The sequence below is a fragment of the Loa loa genome (genome assembly GCF_000183805.2).
Source record: "Loa loa unplaced genomic scaffold supercont3.227, whole genome shotgun sequence".
NCBI classification, from domain to species: domain Eukaryota; kingdom Metazoa; phylum Nematoda; class Chromadorea; order Rhabditida; family Onchocercidae; genus Loa; species Loa loa.
In genome coordinates, this window is record NW_018108407.1 from 75,172 (window position 1) to 86,197 (window position 11,026).

The window sequence follows — 11,026 nt, forward strand, 5'->3', positions numbered from 1 at the left end:
TTGGGTTTGTAATCAAAGTAGAAGGACGTAGAAATTAAAATTGCTTGTTCTTTTCCGATATATCGATTTCATTGCACGCATATTACTATGACAGTAACATGGATTTCCTCCAGCTTTGATTAATTTTAAATCTACTTTAAATTTCTAGGCGTGAGTAAAGGTGCTGCCATATGAGTACACAAGTCATCATGCCAGTAGACAAAACGCCGTTGTTTCGTGCTCGAGTGAAAATGATGCGAACACAGGAAGCAGCGCGATTAAAACGAGCTCAGATGCAAAAGCAACAACGACAACAGCAACAAACAGAAATTCCTCTTAACAGCTTCGACGGCGAGTAATTCATCTAGGTTTCAGGTTCCCGAATTTTTCTGAGTACCGATTTGAAGTGTTCCAGTGTTTCAGTTGGTACTTTGCATTTATTATTTTCTAAATTATGCTAATAATTGAATTCGTCGAAAATCATCAACGGGCCAGTTTGAAATTTTTTGTGGCCTTATTTTTGTAAATTTATTATCATTATGTTTAGGGTAAGATTGTTTTGTCGCTTCAGAAAAATTGGAGAAAACATTTCCTCGTAAGCCTTCAAGTCTCAATTTTTTGTCATGTACAGTTGAAGCTCAAAGAATTCGCCGGGAATTAGTCGCTCTTCGAAATATGGTCATCAGTGGAAGGAAAAATTATATTTCCGATATTGGTCATTCAAGACGATTATTAGCGTCGTACACAGATAGTGAGCTCATTTTTGCCAGATGTGCCCATAGCATTTCATGATAGAATCACTTCTAGTGTGATTTTATTCAGATTTAGCAAGATTTTGTTCATTGATCTGACTGTGAATTCAACTACCTTTAGCTACAGAATAATCTGTATAATTAGCAAATGGAACAAACAGCCTACGTGTTGGCATCATGTATTCTTTTCAGGAAAGGTCAAGCGTCCTTGTAGTACCACCAAGAGAATAATTTCCGTAATGCCATCTTCGCCTGTGTACGAAATTAATCATTCAATTTGTAGGTATGAATGATTTTGAACGGAACGAATTGGATGCAAAAATTGAGGGAATGATGCAAGATTGCATGCAATCTATACAAGCATTTCAACGTAAAATCAGCAGTAGCAATTTACGAGCTGTTGATGAAGGTCCACATTTGTTCGAGGTGTATATTTTGGATTGCTTTCAATAAAACGGAGGCCATTTGGTCATGAAAACTCCATAAGTCCCAACGTCCATGAAGTTTCCCTACTTTAATATTAACCAGCTGAATCATTATTATTCTCCAGTCGTTCATTACTAGAAATCCGCTTCGCTTCCGGCTGTAACCCATCATTTCTTTTTCTGTAGCATATCAAAGATTTCTAAGTGTAATATGGTAGTTCGAATTTTCAATTTCAGCATTTTGTCAAAAAAATGTGGTATATTATGTCTGTTATTATATAAATAGACGATTTTAGGTTTTGCGAATGCTTGGCAAACATTTCAATGGAACGGCTAAAACTGTTGCTGAAATGCGAGCTTTGCGAACGAAAAAGATAAGTAATATGCGGCGAACATGCAGGTGTCGTGCATTTTCTACTGATTCCTTGGTTTGCAGAGATATTGAGTATGCTGGTAATGATGTTCCTACTCACCGGAAATAGTCATATTCCCATGTTATAACTTTCAAAATATTATGTACTTCGCTTACCCGATGATATAATTAGTGATTTAGGTGCTTCCTTTCATATTTTTCTTTTAACATCCTGTCCATAAGAGCAGATATGTGTTTGAAAGGTTTGAGAATTATATCTTGCAAAACTTGACACGGGCGATATTTTTGACATCCACATAGCACTTGAACGCACAAGTCAGAGTTCGTAAAAGCTCTGACGGATATGGATCGGATTTTAAAATTATTGGATCTCACTGTACAGTGCTATATTATTTTTGTATGCGCAGATGTATTATTCATAACTTTTAATTATTCGTTTCTAGACTGGCTACATTGGCACAATTATACAGCATGAAACGAAGGAATGAAGTGCTGATGCAACGATTGGCTAACGAAAATTCGGTTGAAACTATATCACTGAAATCTGATATTTCGTCAGTTTCAGATTCTGTATTAAGTGATGCCATCATTTTTGGCAAAGACGGTTTGAGGAAGAGGGTTTCGCAGAGTACGGGTTCGTTTCATTCTTTTTATTATTCACTATAACAACCATTCTAACCGAATAGCGTAACCTGACAATATATGTGAATTAGTTTATGTTAGTTTAATTTTAAATTGGATCTACTGTACGATCATTCCAACTCAATTGTTTATTTCACTCTCATTTGCCATAGAACTGTTCCAGGTATGAAGGAAGATGGAAGAAGAAAGTTAAAACAGAATGGATGGTCTGATGTGCAAGTGTTCGATTTCCAAGAAGTTGAACAAGCGGATGATGATATGGATTCACTTAGTAATTTAGATGACGATGAACGTACTCAGCTTATGATTGAAAATGAGCGATTATATTCTCAGTCGCTTCAAGTGGATAGCGATATTCAAAAGGTGGAAAAACAGATGGCAGAGCTACATCAGTTGCAAGCAACATTTGCCGAAAAGGTAGAAGATTAAGTGTACCTTTCTTTTCTTTTCATGTCTTTTTTGTAGTTGCTGACTTAGTTTAATTCTAGGTTTCGGAACAGGAGAGAGATATAAATGTTGTAAACGAAACAACGTTGCTAACGGTTGAGAATATTCGAATTGGAAACGAACAGATACGTCAAGCAATCCAGAATATGGCATCTAGACGTGTAATTCTTTTGTTTTGTATTATTGTTCTCACGTTCACATTACTTTTCTTAGATTGGTATAATCCCTAGGAATAGAAATTCATTTTTTGACTAAGATGTTTCTTTTGTATGCCTTGTGTTTTCTTTTTGGAGTTTTTGATTTCAATTTTCACTATATTTCTAACTCAGTCCTCGATTAAGTCAATTGTTTTCTTTTCGTCATGAAAAAGGGGTTGTTTGGTAACAGAAACGATAAGAAATTGAAAGAAATTGCCACTTCACTTCCCACTGCTCTGATCGCACTCGGATTAAGAATTTTTTAGGGTAGCCGTCCTAATTTGCTGTAAATACTTTTTGACAAGAGCCGAAATTTGTAGTTTCAGGAAGTATCTCTACAAAAAATTAATGTTTGTTTTATTCCTGAAACTGCCGAATTTCCTACTCTTTATGGACAACCTTTCCTGTTCTTTTGGACAACTCGAAAGTGTCGAAAATTATTTCTTTGAACAGATTTCGTCAATAAACTATAAATGTAATAAAGGATGATAGAGAAACAATAGTGATGTAATTATAGGTTTGAGAATTCAAGCATCGAACTGTATAACTGATATCAATGTTATATTTAATCAACTTAAAATATGGCGGATAGGGCTGTACAAATATTAATATTTCTTTTCTGTGATTGATGATAAAGTGTAAAATTGTTGTGGAAATGTGTTAAGTCTGGTCAACACCCTCAGGCATATTGTAAAAAAGCATCAGTACTTTATCCTTCATTTGACCAGGAAAAGGTTTTGGTTGGTTACTGATGTGCAGAAACTTTGGTTATTGTACTGGATGCAACATCGCCATATACACAGTAATTTTATGTCCAAAACATTTCGATCTTGTTTGATTAAAAGTTAAGCTGGCTGAAATATCAGAAGAATAGCGTGATTGTAAACATCCAATGTGGTGAGTGAAGATTAAGTGGGAAACTACGTGATGAACGTAAGATAGATTTAAGAAATAGTAAAAACAATGGGAAAAAATGAAAGCATCGAAGTATACCTATATGAAGCAAGCTGAAGTGACTAAGGAAGTCTATAATAGATGGTCAGATTGATTGGACGAGATTTACTCAATTCATGATTTCATTGGAAGAGTACTAAATGTTTATTGTACTAATGAGTTCCTAATTCCATTCAATAACTACTGGATAATACGTTCTGTTCTATTTGTATAGAATTCTACACATTCCAAACAATTTATCCGGTTCATCTTTTTAAGATGCATAACCCGTTTAGGTAGCACAAATGTTTCCTCCATATCATTTTTTATCTAGCTTTTATTTGTTTGAGAGATAACAGAGGTACTGATCATATCTATTCATCACTTACATTTTAGATCGTTTAAGGGTCGGAAATGTGCCATTATTATTGCCTCTGATCAGATATATAAATATGTTGCATAGAAAACGAGAGGAGTGCTAGAATCGTTATCAGTTGCATCTATGATATCATACTTTTTTTAAATCTAATGCATTTGTATTCAGTGATGGCTAACTGAAAATGAAATCGTCAAACATAAGGGAATAGTTTGGTCAGACAGAAACAGAATAATGTAAAAATATCAAAAAATGAAATCACAGCGACTGATTGAAAGGAAAGTAACATGGTAATGGAATTGTTTTTGGAGGTGTAAGTGAAACAGTAAATTTTTGTTGTTCATTGTATATGTCATTATTCTTGGCTTCTCATCATTTAGCCTTCTGCCCATTCTAAACTTTAATACTTCATGAAGAGAATTGAGATTACTGAATTAGGTATTGCACAAATATGCAATTCTTTTTTATGTTTTCTAAAGAAAAGAGGACAAAAGTAGTTTCGAAAATTTTTTATCAGAGCTATCTTTTAGGCATTAAAGCACTGTTGCACGTGTTAAATGTAACCAATCGTAGAAATACGAATAAATGCCACATGAAAAAAGAAAAATATTATCAATCGTTTAAATGCCTAATCTTCCTTAAATTTCTTCTACAATATATCAGTCCATTATAACTTATTTCGAGTTGAACATTTTTTTCTTTTAATCTCTTTTTTCTGTCGTTACCATGCGCATTAATTATCATTTTATTTCATGCTAATAGTATTGATACGGATATAGAAATAGCAAAAAATATAGAAATAAGAGATTTCCGGTGTTTGCTGCATATTTTGAATGCTCATCCTTTTATCTTTACCATCATGTCATCGGAAATAAAACAATACACAACGATAGGATATAAACTAAACATGATGTATGCTAGCAAAAGGTTAACTGAATTGACACTGTGCAACACAAAAATTAATTGTGGTAATAGTGCACACATTTTCCATTCGATCGATAATGTATAATAATTGATGAGAACAACAATTTTTGTCATATCCACTTTCATCTTCATCTGAAATAATTGGTATATATAAAGTACCAGGATGATTTTTAATTTAACATTTCGTTTTTTTAGGGGATTCTAATGATCAGTGCAGGTAGTTTGTCATCAGATTATTACATAAAAAAGATCAGTGATATACACATACCTCCAATTAAATATATGAGTATACTGTATACTGTTACCATGTAAACAGAATGCCCATAGATTAATCCTGGATGTCTTCTACTTGGCCTGATTTATTGATCAGTTGATTCTGATTTTGCAGGATGTGATTTTATTGCCATATGTAACAGTTTAAACATTAGTGCTAGTGTCTTATCACTAGTCAATCATTCAAGAAAAGCCGGAAACGTCCTAACTCTTGGATAGAATACAATTGTTCTACCATACAGGACGGGGAATTGCGCTGCGCTCCCTTGCACAGCCGAAGTTTCCGTTTGCAGTTTTCCCAAAAATTTGGAAGCATTGTCCTTCATCGTGGTGTCAGTGGTTTGGGGTGGTTTTATTCGCGGGTTGTTTTCGTGGTGACTTGTATATTCCGGAAACCGAAGTGATCATCAGAACTACTGAAGTGACCACTTAGAGGTTGTGCTACAGTGATCACTTTCTTTCCCTCTTATTTTGTCCCAGTTCGGAGTTGTTTGGGATGACATTGTCCGGATTTTTTTTTTCGATATTTACATTTTTGAGTCGGAAATTTCAACCATCTGTTAGAAATGTATTAATCCCCAAGAATGTAATCTTTGTCTTCCATTTCTCTACAAAATAGTCAGCGTAATATATTACATAGTTTTTATTTACTATTTGATCAGCTAGATTATCTTTATAAATTTCTCGATTATAGAGGATGCAAGCCTCTTGCCATCTTTTATATTAAAGTGCTTACAAAAACTGCCCTTTACAATATTTCTTACTATTATCTCGTTAAGTAAAATTTTTAATTTTTTAATCAGCAGTTCTCTTGAAGCTTTTATAAATTGTGTACTAATTGTCATTTCTTCAAGTTTTTCAATGACGAAAGCACGAACGAAATTATCGGTTATTCCTTCATTTTTAATGACCTCATGTTTTTTTTATCAAGTGCTGTAAAATCGTTTTTGAAATATTGTATCATGGCTAGTGGGTCTTCAGTTTAGAGAATGAACAATGAACTGTGCATATGCGTGGAACATTTGTTTTAAAATATCGGGAATGAAGCAAATATCGAAGTCTGGTTATCATTATGAAATCGTACTGGATGAATTATTAAAGTGATATAGAGATGATTAGAGTGGGTTGCAGCCTAAGAAGTTAAATAGGTCTAACCTTAACCTTAATTAACTAGATCTAATTTTATGATCTTTACTTTAATGCATTGGACTAACCTACAACAGACGGGGCTCATCGATGATATAAGGAACAATTGATCCATATGTTGTCTCCCAATTGTTCATATGCCATATTCTGCCTTTTTTAAGGACTGTAAAGTTTGGATTGATAAATTTTCAATCAGTGAGGACAGCACTGACTTTCTTGACGTCATTTAGCTGAGAAAGAAACGTAAACATTAGTAGTTATGTCTGGACCATCTGGTTCCGGTGAAGATGCAGCGGATCACAACGTTGAAGTGTGGAAAATCAAACGTTTGATCAAAAGTTTGGAAATGGCTCGAGGGTTAGTGGTCGATTTATTTTTTGATCATAGAGTAATTAGTTTAAATAGAAAAGCTAAACCAGAAGGGGTTCAAAATAAAGTAATGGAAATATCCAGGAATGGGACATCGATGATTTCTCTGATAATACCACCACGCGATCAAATTGCTCGTATTTCAAAAATGTTAGCCGATGAATATGGCACTGCGTCAAATATCAAATCTCGGGTGAATCGGTTATCAGTACTGGGTGCCATTACATCGGTACAAGGAAGACTAAAACTTTATAACAAAGGTTGGTTCATTTCTTGAAATATAAATAGCCATTGTAGTGAAATATGCATATGTAGATGTCAAACGGAGGATTGAGTTATGATATGAGCATTAAAAATTAAACCTGATTGCAATTCAGTGATTGTTGTTTTCAGTACCAACAAATGGTCTAGTGATTTACTGTGGCACAATTGTAACGGATGAAGGGAAGGAAAAGAAAGTGAATATTGACTTCGAACCGTTCAAACCAATAAATACTTCACTTTATCTCTGTGATAACAAGTTCCATACAGAGGCATTACAGGGTGTCTATAAATGTTATTTGATCAATTTAATGGAGCATAATCATTAGGGTGTTCTAACGTGCAAGTACAGTTAAACGTGTCATCACGTACATTCAGTGCGTAAACAAATGTCATAAGATTGTGTCCGAATATTGTCACTTCTGTTTTTGTCCTTGACAAATATTCTTCCTGTCTTGCAGCCCTCTTGGCTGATGACAATAAGTTTGGTTTTATTATAATGGATGGTAATGGGTCATTGTTTGGAACACTGCAAGGTAATACACGTGAGGTGCTGCACAAATTCACAGTTGATTTGCCGAAAAAGCATGGTGATTTTTGCTTCCGTCCCCACTTTTTATATGTTTCTGTGTGATTTTATTTTACAGGAAATAATTACTAATTTGTATTTTATTAATTACAAGGCTTTATCAGAGATAATCGTATATATATGGTAATTTATCATACCGAATTTCTGCACCTTCGCAGGTCGTGGTGGACAATCTGCATTGCGTTTCGCACGACTTCGTATGGAGAAACGTCACAATTATGTGAGGAAGGTTGCGGAAACGGCTGTTGAAATATTTATTCGAAATGATAAAGTGAATGTGGCAGGACTAATCCTTGCTGGTAGCGCAGATTTCAAAACTGAACTTGGCCAATCCGATATGTTTGATCAGGTGAGGAATGATTCCTGCTATTAATCAAGCATATTCTTGTTTACAATTGATCCTAATTTTATGTTGTTTACAGCGGCTCCAAGCAAAAATCATCAAAACGGTAGATATTTCATACGGTGGCGAGAATGGATTTAATCAAGCAATTGAATTAGCAGAAGATGCACTGGCTAATGTGAAATTCATCCAAGAGAAAAAGTTAATTAATGGATATTTTGATGAGATTTCGCAGGTACTTCAAATTCATTGACTGTTGCTTTTTAAATTATTGTCACTCTTATCTATATCAACATTACATGCAGATTCCTTAAAAGTATTGGCTAATACAATTCATTTGCATGATAAGTTGTCGAGTTAGGGAATAACCTTCGAATTCTTTTTAAATGAACTTTTATTTTCTCTCCCTCGTTTTCGCAAGAGTATTTCCGTATAACAGAAGTGGTTTTTGTCATTGTTTTTGGAAGTTAGTAATTGTGCTGTGTGTCGAACTTTGCACATCTCAAAGTCAAACTTCCGAAATTAAGGTGCATGTCGTCTGCAGGTTTAACATCAGTTACAGTTGATGCCTGTTCGTCACTGCACTACAGTTAGTCCGTTCTATTTCATGTGAAATAAGTAAATATGTTCATCTTTTAAAGGATTCGGGAAAATATGTTTATGGTGTAACAGATACGCTGCAAGCATTGGAGATGGGTGCTGTAGAAACACTGATCTGTTGGGAAAATTTGGATATTGTACGATATCAACTTAAAAATCCGGCTACTGGAGGTATTCGGTTTTGTTTGTTCAGATATATAATTTTCATTGGATTAATTTTTCTCCTACTAATTTTTGCATTTTTTAGAGGAAAAATTACTGTACTTGGATCCGGATCAGGAAAAGAATAAGACGCATTTCACTGAATCATCCGTATGTCACTTTTTTTTTTTTTAGAAACATTAAAAAAATCAATAGTTGTCAACTTTGTATAATCTGTTGATGCAGAAAGGAATGCGGTTAATATTTGTCATAGTGGTGAAAGAGACGTAATGGATTACCGTTCCGTTCGTTATTTTTCTCTAAATTAACTCAAATAAAACTTCGCAAAATATCAAACCTGGAAAGGTAAAAAAGGAAGAGTATTGTTAAAACATAATTTCTTCAGTTCTCACGGTGGTGTCAGAGAAAATCGATATGTTTTTTTCAGACTGGAGTGGAATTAGAACTTATGGATTCGATGCCATTATTAGAATGGCTAGCGAACAATTATAAATCATATGGTGCAGCTTTGGAAATTGTTACAGACCGCTCGCAAGAAGGAGCACAGTTTGTGCGAGGCTTTGGTGGTATTGGAGGTATTTGGTTTGTTATACTGTTTGATCTTGCGAGTTTTTGAAGATTGCATTTTGTCTAACATAATTTGTATTTATTTACAGGTCTTTTGCGTTATCGTGTAGACTTTCAACTGAATGATCTCAACGACGGTATCGAGGATATCAATCTTGATGATTATTGACTATATTCGGTGGCTAGTCGCGATTACTCTTTCATTTTCTGGGATTTTTCGTGTATGTTTTGTATGTTTTTAGAAATGTGGTTTATTTTCCCGTTTCAGGGTTTGATGATTCTACGTTATCGATAGAATTAATTGGGCGGTTCCATCCTAAATCTTTGGATTAAGAAAGTTTATGTTGTTCTTTTAGGTTGGATTATCGTTATTACATGTTCGATCTATACTTCTTTGTCGTATTTAGTAGTAGAAATCATTTCTTTATATCACCCTGGAAAAATCTGTCAGTTTCTTCATTCATCCGAATCACAAATTACTTACAATTTAATCGCGACAGCCACCGACTCTTCATGCCGTCTGGCAAGGTACATTACTTGTCGAATTCTACTTTTATGGCCATATTTATCACTTTGATATTATAAAAATTCACATGTTTGCTGTTTTGTTTCGTGTAAAATCTTTGACCTTTCTGGACTACTCTGCTATTTATGTAATGGTTATTCCTCGAAATTAAAGTTCTGATCTTTTCGGTTTATTATTTTCTCTTCGTTTGGATCTTTTCTTAAAATACTGATTTTGAGTTGCTGCGGTCGAAGAAAAGGTACTCAAGCAGGAGAATACTGCAGTAACCCATTCTTTGCATACACACGGAAAATTGTACCATCTATGAAATTGGTTGCAAACAGAATTTTATTTGATGGATGCGTTTTGTTACCAACTTGGCTTGACCAGAAAAACTGGATTATCGGGTATGTTTCTTCTTTTTTTTTGAAAATTTTTGGCAAATAGAATAACCTACTGGTATGATTTTGAGAGGATGTTATGTTTTATTAGCAATATAAATTGTTTGGGCTTGATCCTGTGGATACCAATCCATGCGAACTGTAGATTTTAGCATTATTCAGAAAAAAAATGACGGAAATTGTTGGTTTCTAATAAAATATTTATCACACTGTGTTGACAATAACCGTCATTATCCGTTTTCACGAGAAGCTTTGCTATTATTGCTTGCTTTGGAGTTGAGTAAGCGTTAATTGAATGCTCCTTTGTATATAGCTTAGGGAAGTGCAAGAAAGTGTTAGGCCTAATATCGGTCGTGAAATTTAGCTTTATGATTTGTCATTTCTTGGACTCTTTTTCTGTACTTCGAATTTTCAGAATATGTCGCAGCGAATGAGAGGATCGATGAAAGTATGTTGAGAATGTGTTACGTGCCCAGTGAAGAATTCGACGAGTTTTCTACTTTACCCTTTGTTGCTTCATAATAGTATTAATAGGAGCAGCAGAAAGGCTATATACAGCATTTGTTCACCGAATACTTGTATCACCTTTTTATCTCGAAAATTTTCTGGATATACTTTTGCAATATTTCTTCGGCACAAATTAATTTTTGGGAAAGTTTATTCCATGGAAGAAAGAAATGATTGTAGCAAGGAGCAACTTAGAAACAATAAATAGTATCATGAAAAGTTGAATTTGAAGGATTTCTGGTCGTGTTGGTTGAC

General features: G+C 34.3%; 4 protein-coding genes across 4 annotated transcripts; all 4 read left to right on the forward strand.

Annotated features, from left to right (window-relative positions):
• The first annotated feature begins 139 nt into the window (after window positions 1–139).
• LOAG_18215 (hypothetical protein) lies at window positions 140–454 on the forward strand. Its single transcript, XM_020450879.1, has one exon. The coding sequence runs from the start codon at window positions 171–173 to the stop codon at window positions 336–338; it is 168 nt and encodes a 55-aa protein (XP_020305395.1). The 5' UTR covers window positions 140–170; the 3' UTR covers window positions 339–454.
• Window positions 455–467: 13 nt separating this feature from the next.
• Window positions 468–3,523, forward strand: LOAG_18216 (hypothetical protein). The gene is made up of 7 exons (XM_020450880.1): window positions 468–730; window positions 1,015–1,157; window positions 1,453–1,556; window positions 1,973–2,163; window positions 2,335–2,588; window positions 2,660–2,779; window positions 3,142–3,523. Exons 1-7 carry the CDS (start codon window positions 655–657, stop codon window positions 3,262–3,264), a joined length of 1,011 nt encoding a protein of 336 aa, XP_020305396.1. The 5' UTR covers window positions 468–654; the 3' UTR covers window positions 3,265–3,523.
• A 3,203-nt stretch (window positions 3,524–6,726) lies between these two features.
• Window positions 6,727–9,527, forward strand: LOAG_09139 (eukaryotic peptide chain release factor subunit 1; the record flags this gene model as incomplete). The annotated part of the gene is made up of 10 exons (XM_003144667.1): window positions 6,727–6,824; window positions 6,921–7,096; window positions 7,230–7,379; window positions 7,559–7,687; window positions 7,845–8,035; window positions 8,109–8,264; window positions 8,671–8,800; window positions 8,877–8,941; window positions 9,219–9,366; window positions 9,448–9,527. 10 exons carry the CDS (start codon window positions 6,727–6,729, stop codon window positions 9,525–9,527), a joined length of 1,323 nt encoding a protein of 440 aa, XP_003144715.1.
• Window positions 9,528–9,602: 75 nt separating this feature from the next.
• On the forward strand, window positions 9,603–10,786 carry LOAG_09140 (hypothetical protein; the record flags this gene model as incomplete). Its single annotated transcript, XM_003144668.1, has 5 exons — window positions 9,603–9,627; window positions 9,715–9,886; window positions 10,103–10,270; window positions 10,427–10,449; window positions 10,680–10,786. 5 exons carry the CDS (start codon window positions 9,603–9,605, stop codon window positions 10,784–10,786), a joined length of 495 nt encoding a protein of 164 aa, XP_003144716.1.
• Window positions 10,787–11,026: the final 240 nt, after the last annotated feature.